General features: G+C 44.7%; 1 protein-coding gene across 1 annotated transcript in view; it reads right to left on the reverse strand.

Annotated features, from left to right (window-relative positions):
• Window positions 1-9419: 9419 nt before the first annotated feature.
• LOC112571133 overlaps window positions 9420-15576 on the reverse strand; it is a 32924-nt gene continuing 26767 nt past the window's right edge. Inside the window, exon 9 of the mRNA XM_025249946.1 lies at window positions 9420-10398. Within this exon, the coding sequence (XP_025105731.1) occupies window positions 10166-10398 (233 nt within the window). The 3' untranslated portion in view covers window positions 9420-10165. The remainder of the gene's footprint in view (window positions 10399-15576) is intronic.

Consider the following 15576-nt stretch of genomic DNA (forward strand, 5'->3'; position numbering starts at 1 on the left):
CTCACATGAGTATCCAAGCCCCTCCCCACACATACCTAAAATACAGGAGGCTCCAATGCATGATGTTCACGTGTCTACAGGTCAGTGAGGTCAGGCAGCGGGCTCAGGTGTCAACAGACGTGGACGACAGTGAAAACATCATCACCGGAGAACACAATGGACTGGGCAACCTGCCTACAGAAAATACCGGAGTGAATTCTCTGTTTTCCACTTACTGAACACTTAATCACACAAACACACAAACACACAAATATATGCAGACAGGCACGCACATAAATGCATAAAACACATTTCCTTCCTCAGTTTACTCTCTCTCACACACACTAACAAACAGGAACACACACAAACACAGACAACAATTTCAGGATATGAGAATGTCTGAGACACAGAGTTCTGCCCTGGCAGCTAGCTGTGGGTGAGGACAGAACATCTCATGAAACTCATCCTTACTTCTCTAGTTTACACGATGATTATGGTGTTGTTGTGTAGCCAGGTATCTCAGGTGTAAAACACAAACTGTAAGGCAGCTTAGTATGACATGTGATTAGGTATTTACAGACATTGCTTGTGTTAACATCTTATTTAATCTCTTTATTTATATTTTGAAGGCTTGTTATCACAGTAGTAGCCATGTTGAAAATAATAAACATGCAGGACAACATACTTTGTTTTGTACGTTAAATTAATAGTCATTAGATCGTTCAAAGCAAACCTTGTATAAATACTTCATTTGTTATTTTAAAATGAACTTGCTGGTACATGTACAGGTGCATGACTTGTCTGTCAACAGGTCTTTGAGGTCAGGCACAGAGCCAGCCGCTAGGTGTCAACAGACAAGCTAACAGCACTGACATCATCACACCACCACGTGAGGTCAAAGTGCACTGGGCAGCGTGACAAGAGTTCACTCACTGTATGTACTGCATCGTCTTCTCCAGACCACAGAGTGGCTAAAATAAGTTATACACACACACAAACACACTGAAAACCTAGAAAATTTAATTCAAACTCTGTGTATCACACACACACACGCGCGCGCAGGCACAAATACATACAGATGATCCAAACACACGGGCACCAATGCATGAAGTACTTGTGTGTGTGTGTGTGTGTGTGTGTGTGTGTGTGTGTTTGTGTGTGTGTTTGTGTGTGTATGTGTGTTTGTGTGTGTGTGTTTGTGTGTGTGTGTTTGTGTGTGTGTTTGTGTGTGTGTTTGTGTGTTTATGTGTGTTTGTGTGTGTGTGTTTGTGTGTGTGTGTTTGTGTGTGTGTTTGTGTGTGTGTTTGTGTGTTTATGTGTGTTTTGTGTGTGTGTGTTTGTGTGTGTGTTTGTGTGTGTGTTTATGTGTGTGTGTGTTTGTGTGTGTGTGTTTGTGTGTGTTTGTGTGTGTGTTTATGAAAATGATTTTTTCTTGATTTTTGTTCTCCTACTCTGAACAGTGAAAAGAAGCCAAACATATTGATACTTTCTCTACATTGACCTTATGTCTTGATATGTATTACAGACGACAGCGATAAAAACGCTGTCACCTCTGACAGTTCATTCAGGGGAGGCGATTTCACAATGTAATAAACTGGGGAGTTACTGCCCCTGACTTTCTATGCCCGAACTTTGTTTCCCGTGAAAGAAAGAAAATGAATAGAACCATCGAGTGAAGGAATTTTATTCTTGTGTTCGCTCCATGTGACTCGACGTTTTCTTGTTATCCTTGTCGCGTCACCGCCCCCTAGCCGCCGGAAGATGCGCGCCCGAGGGTCCGCTCGCACAGCCGGAGACGAACGCGCAACCTCCTCCGCTCGGCCGGAGACGGCTTGCTGACATACCATTCGAACCACAGGCTGAGTGCAGACCACACAACAACGATGACAAAGTTTACAAAACAGACAGGTTTATTAACTAAACATAAAATAACACTAATAGGAGGCAAGCATCAAAAATAATTCACAATAAAAGAGTTGCCCTGTGCACAGGCATGTTACAGTAGGCAAAGAAAAAAAAACAACAAAACAACAAGGGAAGACAAACCACCCGCACGCACTGCTGGGTGGCAAGTCGAATGTCCGCTCAAGGTGCTCGCTGGCGGCAGCCCGCCCTCTCTGGCCCGCGTGCCGCTACAGCGGTGACCCTCCCTCTCTCCCTCTGGACCAGCTGTCCCCCCCTCGGTTCTCCCGTCCGGGTAGACCTTGGTCACGTGAGTCCCTGCTCGCCGGCCTCCACCCTAGGTACTCCCTCGATGGCCAGGCCGCGTATCTTTTTTTCTTGAACAGTGAAGCAGCTTCGGAAGCCTTCGGGACTTCGGAAGCCTTCGGAAGCGTGACGTCAGCGACCTTGCACACTTCCCTTCTAAGCCAACCTCCGCGGCCTGAATGATGGCCCATCCAACACAAGCGAGACGATGTTTCTACAAGTACGTTAGATTGCAAAGCTTAGTAAGCATCGCCTCTGTAGTCTAGTGGTTAGGTGTCAGGCCTGATGTTTGAGAGTAGGTGTGTTCGAAACTTGGGGTGGCGATCGTTTTTATTTTGCTTTGGAATGTTTTTCGTTTGATGTGATACTTATATTTCTGAATCTAAAACTTATGAAAGTAAAATTTATTTATTTATGAATTTAGGCGGAATACCATAGTGGTTCATCAGCAATTATTTAATGCTGTTGAATCTTCAACAAAATTGAGTAAAGAACAGTTGAGAACATTATATCACTTTTAAGACTATACGCAGCTAGATTACATGACTTTTCTGGGCAATCAACAGGTTTTAATGAAAGGCTTGATAGAAAATTGATCATATTAGAGAACGAAAAACATTCCAAAGCAAAATAAAAACGATCACCACCCAAGTTTTCGAACACACCTACTCTCAAACATCACGCCTCATACCTAACCACTAGACTACAGAGGCGAAGCTTTGTAATCTAACGTACTTGTAGAAACATCGTCTCGCTTGTGTTGGATGGGCCCTCATTGATTGTACCTTGACCTGTCATCAGTTTAAGGCCTTGAGCTATTTTGCCTGTCACAATTCACTTTATGTCACCCTTCAAAGTATTTAAAAGTTGTAGAATTAGTCCCCAGAACAAGTTTCATAGCTGTCAAAGAGTGAAGCGGAGGTTGGCTTGGAAGGGAAGTGTGCAAGGTCGCTGACGTCACGCTTCCGAAGGCTTCCGAAGCTGCTTCACTGTTCAAGAAAAAAAGATACGCCGCCCGCCAGTGTATATACCAGGGGTCTCAAACTCAATTTACCCGGGGGCCACTGGAGGCAGAGTCTGGATGAAGCCGGGCCGGATCAGGTTTTCCACAAGAAAAGCTCTTACAAAAGCATTCCAATGTTATCAAATGTCTTATTTTTTCATCTTATTTTTGTGTTAAAAAATAAAAATAAATTAACAAATTCATAAGAAAAAATAAATCAGTAAAAAAATCAGTAATAAATAAATAAATTGAAAATGAAAATATAATAATAATACAGCAGATATAGAAGACTGAAGAAAATATAGTTGCTGACCAGAGAAATGTAATTATTATTATTCAGATTCAAATGTCTGTATTAGCATTTCTTTAACATTTAACTTTCTGAACATGAATGGAACATTGAACATAAACTGTTTTGAACATGGCTACTTCTGCCTACTTCTTGCTGCTAGAGATGTGTCAGCCCTTACTCTCGCATAGCCGAGCTACATTTGGCTTAAGGGAGGAAGCAGTTGAGACCCTCAGTACGGCTTGAAGATGCTCATCAGTAAGTCTGGATCTGTACTTGGACTTATTGAAGTTCCAGGTAGAGTAAAGCTTTTCGCACAAGTATGTGCTCCCAAAAAGACACATGATCCGCTTGAACATTCGGGAAAGCTCAGGGAAGCTAGGGGGCAATTCTCTCAAAAATTGCCCGAGCTTGTCTGCTTTTCCACTCACCTCCCTGAACTTGGCTTTGAGTTCAGAGTTGCACTGCAGGTCAATGAGCTCCATTTGAAGCACAGGAGAAGCATCTTGCACATCAAAGGAGAAGGGGTCCGCAAAAATTTGAAATGTGGTTCTGTGCGTCTTGAAGTCTGCAAATCTGTGATTGAATTCCTCCTGTAGCTTCAAAATGACATCCACATACTCTTCACCACTGAACGGTGTGCCCGCATCCATGAGTGCCTTGCATGCTGGGAAATGGCAAAGGTTTGTCTGAGAAAGCTGGGCTTTCCATAACATAAGTTTTGTAGAGAATGCTCTCACGTTGTCATAGGCAGCACTGACAAGTTGCCCCTGACCTTGTAGCTTCTTGTTCAGTACGTTAAGCTCATGTGTCATATCAACCAAAAAAGCTAAGTCCATGAGCCATTTTGAATCACTTAGCACAGGAACAGCAACCCCATCTTTCTCCATGAAGGCTTTCACTTCGGCTCTCAACTCAAAAAAATCTCTTCAATATGTTTCCCCTGCTGAGCCAATGTACCTCGGTGAAGTAGAGCACATCCCCATATTCTGACTCCATTTCCTCTAAAAAAGCACGAAACCTTCTGTGCTTTAAGCCCTGGATCTGATTTGGTTGATACATTTCACAACGAAAGACATCACATTGTCAAACTTTAGGCATTTGCTGCAAAAGTTCTGCTGATGAATAATGCAGTGCAGAGCAATGGCCTCCTCCACACCTTCCTTTTCCAGTTTTTTTGGAACAAGTGCCACCAGTCCATTTTTCCTTCCTGTCACTGATGGTGCTCCATCAGTTGTTGCTTCAACAAACCTCCTCCAAGGCAAACCGGCATTCTCAATGGCATCACACAGCTGGTGAAATATCTCCTGAGCTGTGGTCTGGCCATGCATTGGAATCACTGTGAGCAACTCCTCTATGACTTCAAAAGTGTCATCAACACCGCGGACAAAGACTGCGAGTTGGGCAATGTCGGTGATGTCTGTGGTCTCATCAAGAGCGACTGAGTATACACTGAAACATTTTGCTTTCTCACACAGTTGATCATAAATGTCACTTGACAGGTCAGAAATGCGCTCTGCTACGGTGTTGGCAGAAAGGCTGATGTTGCTAAACTGACCTTTCTTTTCTGGACAGACAATACTTGCAGCATGTAATATGCACATTTTTAAAAATTCACCTTCTTTGAATGGCTTTCCTGCTTTAGCAATCATCTCACTAACCACGTAGCTAGCTTCGACTGCTGCGTCATTCTCTTTGGTTGCTTTCTTAAAGAAATTTTGTTGCCTCAGTAGATATGTTTTAAGATTAGCAACCCGGTCGACTCTCTCATCTCCCTGCTATTTTGCATACTCCTCAGCATGTCATTGTATTCTTTGTGCACTGCAACTTTCTCTGTGCAAATAAGACACGTTGGGCTGCTTCTGTGCTCAACAAAGAAATATTGCTCTTCCCACTTTTCCTGAAATTGTCTGTGCTCATCACCAACCTTTCATTGCTTTCTCAGAAAGGAGAGGATATTCACCGTTGACACTAATCCAGAATGTTGGCACTGGTGTTGTTTGGAAGACCATTTTCAGGGATTGGTCACTCGAAAGGTCGATGAGCTGCTCTTCTTCTTCCGTGGACAACCCGCTTGTGCTAGGATCAGCCAGAAATGGATTACGAATCCAATCGTATTTAGTCACATCAATTTCAGTGAAGTAATGCTGAAACCTTTCTTGCAGTCCGTTTAGATGGGCGATAATTACATTCTTCCCCTGATCAAGATTCAAGTTGTCAGCCTTGCACTTACACAAGCACGGAAACATATCAAAAATATTTTCCTGGCGTATCTTTTGCGTCCACAACGAAATTTTTTGGACGAAAGCATTCATCTTGTCAGTTGTTTGTAACATGGTGGTGTCTTTCCCTTGCATAGAAGTATTCACAACGTTCAGCTTCTCAAATATGTCCGATAAATATGCCATTAGCAGCAGCCATCGGTCGTTCTTAAGCCCCCACCCCGCACTGTCTGGTCATGGCCTTCTGTCAGGGACCTAGAGTACTAGGACTGAGCACGTGCGAGGGCGAAAGGGTGTGAATGATGGACGTTTCCTGAATGCGTGCCTTTTAGATGTTTTTTTTAAAAAAAGAGAGAGGTGTGACTGGAGAGGGAGAGGGGAGTCAGCGATGAGAGATTGGGGAAGAGAGAGGGCAAAAGGCGAGAGGAGGGAGATTGGAGGCTTAATTGTTGAGAGGGGGATTGTGTTTTGAGTTTTGGAAGTGAGAAGTCACTGCATTGCCGAGACAGTATACTTGAATAGGGAGAAGAGATTTGGAGTTTGATCGCCCTCACCACTCGGTTACACAATATAAACTAATTTCACTAATACCGGTTTAAGAAACTTTTAAAAAATGACCACCTCCGCGCCCCCCTTGAAGGCACGTCGTTCCCCACAGGTTGAGAACCGCTGGTGTAGACACTTTATAAATGCAATGAACTCTTCCATCGGGAGGAGCTAGGTGTGTGTGTACTAAATAGTCACTTGCTTTCAATCATAATGCGTCAACTGGGTTATCGTTTAATGATGTAAAGAATTAATACAACTTTTGACTGAACAAAGCTATTTTTGTAAATATTTACATTTCAACTCTTCATTGGTCTTTGCATTCAGGGCATCTCAATGTGCAAACCCCAGGCATTCACTTTTTGCTTGATGACTCTCCATAAAATCTCTTATTTTTAGGGTTGAGGCACAGTAACACCTGTCCACAAGGTTGGGCGTCAAGGTGTTTTTTGGGCTGGGGGTGGAACTCTGGTTTCCTCAGTCCCTCTCTCTCATCTATAACAATAACATTCTCCTATTCTCTTGCTTTTTGTCTCTCTCCTGCACTCACATGTTTTCTGGCATCTCTCTCGCTCTCCTCACTCAGGCATGCAAACAAAACTCCACTTGCACTCCTGCTCCTCATTCATACACTAGCTTGAGAGCAACAGATAAGAAAACACTCATTGTATTCAACAACACATCAGGTTCATCCTATCTGGAACTTTTCTAAGGCCATTACAACTATAGCAATAAGAGAATACAGAAAGAATAACATATATTAGAAATGTGAACTGTATGAAAAGAAAAATGCAAAAAATATCCCAAAGCAAAACACCAAACAAACAAACAAACAAACATCTAAGGCATGAACCCACCAGCTGTCAATCTAAAGACTTCGTTGGTAACCACTACGCCACAGAGACGATGCTCGCGATGATGACTACTGTCACCTACTTGAACTTTAACATCGTCTTTGTTGTGTTGGCCCTCGTTTATTTTACATTTACCTGTCATCAGTTGTAGGCCTTGAGTTATTTTATTGTCGCAATTAGCTGTATGCAGCCCTTGATAGTGTTTACAAGATGTAGAAGTAGCCCCACAACAAGTTTCATGGCAAACAGTGAAGCGGAGGTTGGCTTAGCGCGGAATGTCAAGGTCGCTGACGTCACGCTTCCGAAGGTTTGCCTCCACTGGGGTCACTGGGGTCACTGGTGGGGTGACACATGAGGCATCACTGGTGCTGTCATCATTAATCAGTCAAATAAAAAACTCTATCCCCATTTATTAATTATTTTAGGCACCTTGGAGGGTGGCCGGCACCCCGGTGGCCAGAGGAAGAACCGACTAACGAACCTCTGAGTTTCTTTCTTCCCGTGTATCAAAGTCACGTGTTTGTAGAGGAAACAAGTAGAAGTGAGATAAACATAAAGACCAGTACAACAACTGCACACCTCATTAAACTTCAGCAAGGACGAGTTTGGTTGTACAGGTTATAGAAATATTCTTTTCTTGAAAACTGTATAGTAAGAGTAAAGAGTGTGTGACGAGTGAAGAAAAAGATATAAAGGAATCGAAAGATGGAAAAAGTAAGTAAGGACAGACAGACAGACAGACAGAGTGTCACGAACTTCCCACGGACATGCGCACTCTTTCAAATAAACAACATGAGATCGCTTCAGTTTAGGACAAATACTTATTAAGCAAAAGTGTCAGGTGATATTTTAAAATACAATAGTCAGCAGCATGGCACTGCAGGCAATAGTACTACAGCCACACACACTAGTCTATGGTAGCTACAACAGCAACACACAAGTCTACGGTAGCTACTACAGCCACACACACTAGTCTACGGTAGCTACTACAGCCACACACACTAGTCTACGGTAGCTACTACAGCCACACACACTAGTCTACAGCAGCTACTACAGAAACACACACTAGTCTACGGTAGCTACTACAGCCACGCACACTAGTCTACAGCAGCTACTACAGAAACACACACTAGTCTACGGTAGCTACTACAGCCACACACACTAGTCTACAGCAGCTACTACAGAAACACACACTAGTCTACGGTAGCTACTACAGCCACACACACTAGTCTACAGTAGCTACTACAGCTACTAACACTAGTCTACGGTAGCTACTACAGCCACAATAGTCTACAGTAGCTATTACAGCCACACTAGTGAACGGTAGCTACTACTACACACACAGTAATCTACGGTGGCTACTACAGCCACACACACTAGTCTACGGTAGCTACTACAGCCACACACACTAGTCTACAGTAGCTACTACAGCTACTAACACTAGTCTACGGTAGCTACTACAGCCACACACACTAGTCTACAGTAGCTACTACAGCTACTAACACTAGTCTACGGTAGATACTACAGCCATACACACTAGTCTACAGTAGCTACTACAGCCACACACTAGTCTACAGTAGCTACTACAGCTACTAACACTAATCTACGGTAGCTACTACAGCCACAATAGTCTACAGTAGCTATTACAGCCACACTAGCGAACGGTAGCTACTACACACACAGTAGTCTACGGTGGCTACTACAGCCACACACACTAGTCTACAGTAGCTACTACAGCCACACACACTAGTCTATGGTAGCTACTACAGCCACACACAGTAGTCTACAGTAGCTACTACAGCCACACACTAGTCTACAGTAGCTACTACAGCCACACTAGTCTACAGTAGCTATTACAGCCACACTAGTGACCGGTAGCTACTACAGCCACACACACTAGTCTACGGTAACTACTATATCCACACACACTAGTCTACGGTAGCTACTACAGCCACACACTAGACTACGGTAGCTACTACAGCCACACATACTAGTCTACGGTAGCTACTACAGCCACACTAGACTACAGCCACACACTAGTCTACGGTAGCTACTACAGCCACACACACTAGTCTAGTAGCTACTACAGCCACACACACTAGTCTACGGTAGCTACTACAGCCACACACACTAGTCTACGGTAGCTACTACAGCCACACACACTAGTCTACGGTAGCTACTACAGCCACACACACTAGTCTACGGTAGCTACTACAGCCACACACTAGTCTACGGTAGCTACTACAGCCACACACACTAGTCTACGGTAGCTACTACAGCCACACACACTAGTCTACAGTAACTACTACAGCCACACACACTAGTCTACAGTAGCTACTACAGCACACACACACTAGTCTACGGTAGCTACTACAGCCACACACACTAGTCTACGGTAGCTACTACAGCCACACTAGCTCTTACTGCAATATTGTAACAGAAAGTTTGTCGTGTAAGTTGTACACAGAGAATACACAGGTGTGTCACCAGGTGTGTGTCGCCATTTTGCTAGCGCCTTGCTAGCTCTTCAGTGTAGAACAAATATTAAAATGGTTTTAATTATTTGGTATAATTAAGTAAGAGATGTGATGTATCAACTACCGTTATCTACAGTATCTACGTTAACTACAGTAATACCCTGTGTCAACTGGCAACACTGCATTAACTGTTAGGTGTATAGCTAATATATAGTTCATGACACGTTTACTGTAGACTAGTAGGTGTATAGCGACAGTTCATTGCACAATTAAATGCTGAATTAATTAATTAAACTTAGACTTTACGTTTGTAAACATGTTAGTTTATTCAAGCAAATGCAAATCTGAAAGAAATAATACAACACGTGTATAATAGAATCACCAGGCAATATACTCAAAGTAAACAATTAAAGTACAGTAGTCTGCACTAGGGTCAGATGCTAGACTATTGAGAAAGATTAATGTACACTGAGCTCACATCATCAGTGGAACCTGTAGTGAACAGTGAACAGTGGACTGGCGGTGTAAGCAGTGGGTACAGGAGACAAGATGATGTTAGTCTGGCTTCGTCTTCATCTGTGAGAACGTCAGGGGGGCGGTGTATACAGTTCTGTTGAGTCGAGTGGCTTCAGCTTCATCTCCGAGAACTGCAGGTTGTAGAAGTCACCCCAAGCATTGCCGTATGCATAAGGGCTGTTGAGGTAAGTGCTGCCACAGTCAGGCGGGTACCACCAGGCGCTGTGACGTTTCCTGACACAGCCGGTCGGGTCTCGGTCATAGGTTGAAAACCCTCCATAGTCATTAGGTGCCAACCCATCTCCTGTAAACACACAAACACACACAGTTACATACTATTACACACACAAAGTCCTAATCACAAATGTATTATCACTACCAAACATCTATAGAAACTTTTATTATTAAATGTTATTTCTGTGTCGTTCATCATAACAAAGCCAAACACCACGCAACACAATCAAATACGAACCGAGTTTTTTTGTTTAATTTCTAATGATACTTTACCCAGAATATCATCAAGAATATAAGAGTGAAGAGAACAGTTTTTAAGTAGAAGAATGCCTCAGCTAAAATATGTAAAAATGAATGAGTATAACTAACTCTCCCCTGTGGGACCCCGGGGGTATGCTTGCCTAGCGAGCATCGTAAGAACAGGGTCCCTGCCGTCCAGCCAGACATGTCGTAAGAGGCGACTAAGTGGACACCTCACCTAGCGGTACAGTAGGTTGTGGTAGGGCTAACAACCCCACCATGTAAAAATTGCCTGTTACCGAAACTAACAACAGAGAACTCGTCACAGCTGGCGATGGTAATGAAGCACACCAGGAGACTGGACTAATGACGGACGACAGCCAAACCCCGACAGTGGATTTACTGAAGCCGAGGCAAAAGTTGAGGGTGGGGTGCTGGAACGTGCAGACCTTGTACCAGACTGGCAGGATGCTCCAACTAGTCAAGGAGTTTGACAACTACAACTTGGACATCCTGGAGTCAGCGAGGTCAGATGGACCGGCACGGGAAAGAGGAGACTAGTGTCAGGACATACCATCTTGTTCTCAGGACGATCAGACGCTCAGCACTCTGAAGGAGTAGCTCTACTCCTCAACAAGAAAACTGAAAAGGCACTGCTGGAATGGAAGCCTTATGGACCCAGGCTTTTGAGAGCAAGATTCCATTCAAAGTACACCAAGCTGACAGTGCTAGCTTGCTCTGCACCAACAAATGACTCCGAGGCAGAAGACAAGGATGCTCCAGCCACCAAACAAGCCTTTGCTATGGAAGTAAATAACAGGTTCCAGGCACTAGGAGACCAACAAGAGATGACCTTAGACGACTTCAATCGAGTCTTACAAGAAACAGGAGAGAAAATACTCGGCTTCCAACGGAAGAAGAAAGAACAATGGATCAGAGAAGAGACATGGAAGAAGATAGAGGAGAGAAAGTCAGCCAAACAAAAAGTCATTATGCAAAACCACTAGATCCGAACGTCTGAAGGAACAACACAGACAAAGATATACAAAACGAAACAAAGAGGTACAGAGGACGAAAAAATCCGACAAAAAAGACTGCACGGAGAAACTGGCAGATGAAGCTGAAATAGCAGCAAGAAAAAATGACTAGAAGACACTGTACAAGATAAATAAACAGCTGAACAACGGTAATGTGGTCGAGTGGGTGGCAGGAAAACTGCAGTGCTGGAAGAAGTGACAGCAGCAATCAAGACAACGAAGAGCGGCAAGGCACCAGATGCAGATGGAATAACAGCAGACATGTTAAAAGCAGATGTGAATGTGACAGCTCCTATGCTGACTGAAATCTTCAGGCAAGTTTGATATCAGATCAGCTCACTGATGCGTGGAAGACAGGGCTCATCTTAAAGTTACCCAAGAAAGGAAATCTTGGAGACTGCAATAACTGGAGGGGCATAACACTGCTCTCCCTTACCACCAAGGTCTTCAGCAAGATTGTTTTGTCAAGACTGACGGCAACCCTTGAGAAAGACCTCCGACCACAGCAAGCAGGATTTCGCCCTGGGCGATCCTGCTCTGAACACATCTTCATTCTGCGACAGATTCTGGAGCAGAGCAACGAATGGAACATACCGCTGTACATCAATTTCATCGACATGGAGAAGGCTTTTGACAGCATCCACCGCGAGTCTTTATGGAAGATCCTGAGGCATTACGGAGTCCCTGCAAAACTTGTTCAGATGATTGCAATGCTGTACAGCGATTTCAAATCCCAGGTTGTCTGTGACACAGAGCTCACAGACCCCTTCAACGTCAGTACTGGGGTGAAGCAGGGCTGCATTCTGTCGCCGTTCCTATTCATCCTGGCCATGGACTGGATCATGAAGACTTCCTCCGACAGTGAGAGGAGAGGGACCAGATGAACCATGACTATGACAGCAACATCAACGCTGGAAGACTTGGACTTTGCTGATGACATTGCCCTGCTGTCACACCGCCACCAAGACATGCAGGAAAAAACGAATGTCTTCTCAGAAACAGCTGGAAACCTTGGCTTGAAGGACAGTGCAAAGAAAACGAAAAGTATGAGAGTGAACGCCAGAGTCCAAGACAGCATCAAACTAAATGGAGAAGAGATTGAGGAAGTTGACAGTTTCACATATCTTGGGTCCAAAATGTCGAACACCGGGGATGTGGAGGTGGAGATTCGAGTCCGAATGGTGAAAGCCAGCCACGCCTTCGCCTCACTCAGGAGCACATGGAAGGCAACAAACATCAGCCAGAAGATCAAGCTGAGAATCTTCAAGTCAAATGTGATCAGCACCCTCCTTTACGGATCACAATCATGGAAGATGACCAAAACTTTCAGTAACAGATGGCTCAGGCGCATACTTAACATCTTGTGGCCAAACACCATCACCAAAGAAGAACTCCACCGAAGAACTGAAACAGAGTCCATCACCACGCAGGTTCAACGAAGGCGTTGGCGATGGATCGGACATGTGCTCCGCCAGCAGACAGCAGACCTCTCCACAGTCGCCCTACGATGGACTCCAGACGGCCGAAGAAAACGAGGCCGCCCAAAGGAAACTTGGAGAAGAACAGTGGAAAGGGAGATGAAGGGAAAGGGCTGGACATGGGGTCTCCTAGAGCGGGTTCCAGCCGATCGACATCGGTGGTGGACTCTGGTTGAGGCGTTGTGTGCAACCTGATGCACGAAGAGGAATAGAGAGATAGATAATTAACTAAAATGACTGTAAAGTTTACAATAGGATATAAAAAGTTCATCCTAACCTTTAGAATGAAAGTAAACAAGAGAGAAAGTATAGAGAGAAAGATGAAAGGTTTCCTCCGTATGCTAGAACGGTACTAGTGTGGCATTGTGGGACTGGCACAGGTCAACGGTCATGACTTGGGGAGATAGCAAATGACAGTTGTCTTCCATGTCTGTTTATTTTGCTAAGGTGAAGGTTCTGAAAGCACGCACATATTCATGTCTATGTATGTTTATTACCTGAAATGATGTAGCGGGCCGTATGTTATCATCATGCAGAGTGTAGCACAGTGTCAACAATGAAAAGTGTCCGATGCTAAGGAGAAACATGGTGGGTTTGCTGAAATCTTTGAACCCGCATTTCTCAATAAGGGGACCACCGGACTTCCACGCTTCAAACCTTTATAATGTGACCAAGTGGTGAGGTATCTTTCTAACCACGACAACCGTCCATCAGTAAAAATACAAGCAGGTCTTGTCAACCGGTGCAACTCTTTTACTGCGCGGCTAAAACAATCGCCACGGCTGCGCCACACGCCGATGCTCCCTCACTCATCGCCGTTGTTCGTCCTCTCGTCTTTGTCCTAACGTCCTTCGTTTGTCGTCACCTTTTTGTCGTCACCTTTTTGTCGTCATAAAATATGACGTCATATTTTATGACGTCATACTCCAGCCCATCACATCCCCGCCGACTCTTTCTCCAACAGCGTCCTCGCTGATGAGCTTTAGCTAGCAAGACTAGGGCTGAAATACAAGTTCACCTAATTATGCTGGCCTTGGGGGGGGGCTCCAATATTTAAACCTCGAAAACCTCGAAAGAAGATCTGTTGCTGCCGCAAGCAACGCCTAGTCATACCAGCAGCTGGTACTATTTACCTAACAGAGTACAGAGTTGCCTTGTAGGACAAACATCTGTACTTCGCCTAATAGCTAAATCTAACCGACTGATTATTCTTCTCCCTGAATAACTGCTACATGGGCATTCCGTCTATCTGTCCTGTGTGTAATTGTCCAGTCAGAATAACATTTCGTAGGCACAGCCGTGGCAAAGCGAAAGGGATATGAATAAAATAACAGATAAACAAACTAATCAATGATACAACATATTGCTCGTTATCTATAGAGTCAATCATTACCGCGAGCTAAAATATGTCCCTCGTATTCATATGGTCTCTGAATAGCGTCACACGAAATAGTTCCTTGCACATTATGTGTCTCTCGCTTGTCTCGCGGCAAGTCTCTGAGATCTGCGTGGCTGAGACACTACAGGTTCTGTCACAAGAGTTCTGGTTTGCTGGGGGAGTTGCTGACTGGTAGCACTAAGGCATCCCCCCGCCTTTCTGTCGCCTGTGCTGCTCACTGCTTGAAGTCCAGTGACATGCCCCAGTGGCTTCCTGGAGTTGGTTGTAAACATGAGCTCGCTGACTTCCCCTGATTCCTCCTTCGTCTCAGAGAAGGTCCACTCATTGTCTGACTCGTCTCGTTTTTCTGAAAGTTTCTCCCTCAGTATGTCACTGTAGAGCTCATCGATCATGTCGACCAGAGCGAAGTAGTTTGTCGGGCAGCACACCTTTCCCCCGTTATCAGTATCATCGAACGTCACAACCCCTGAGCTCGTCCTGTCCTCACATGGCATACACAGTGGCGCCACCACCTCCCCCTGTTCCAGTCCAGACACGTGCGACCCCCGGCACCTGGAGGTTAACATGGAGGGAAGGACCACGCTGAGCACGTTGAGGGCCAGGAGCGTGAAGACTACAAGAACAACGACCATGACTCTCGCAGACGACTGTTTGCAAGCACTGATGATCACGTGGGAAGGTCGAAAGTCTTTGTGGAACGTGGACCGATGGACCACTCCATTGGTAGGCCACGAGACATGACCAAATGTGGACGTCTGCATTGTGTAGATGACTGGCTCTTTAACAGTCAGGCCAAAATCACTCATGGTCTTTACTTCTAATGTCGCTAGGCGCAGGACAAACGTTGAAGTCGTGCATTCGCCAGACAAAGTAACTGTTGGTACACAAGCGATGACGATGTGTTCCTGTGACAGCGGGGGTCTCTTTGGCCAGGCGTTAATGATAGCCCTGAGGATACTATCCTCAGCTTGCAATGTCCTCAATGTGGCGGTTGAAAGCTGTGGAAACACTCCAGTAGATGGTATAATGTCGTCATCCATGGACTGGTGATATGCGTGCACATCACATGGCTGCTGTGCACACCACAGCTCACA

This window comes from Pomacea canaliculata, linkage group LG8 (assembly GCF_003073045.1).
Source record: "Pomacea canaliculata isolate SZHN2017 linkage group LG8, ASM307304v1, whole genome shotgun sequence".
NCBI classification, from domain to species: domain Eukaryota; kingdom Metazoa; phylum Mollusca; class Gastropoda; order Architaenioglossa; family Ampullariidae; genus Pomacea; species Pomacea canaliculata.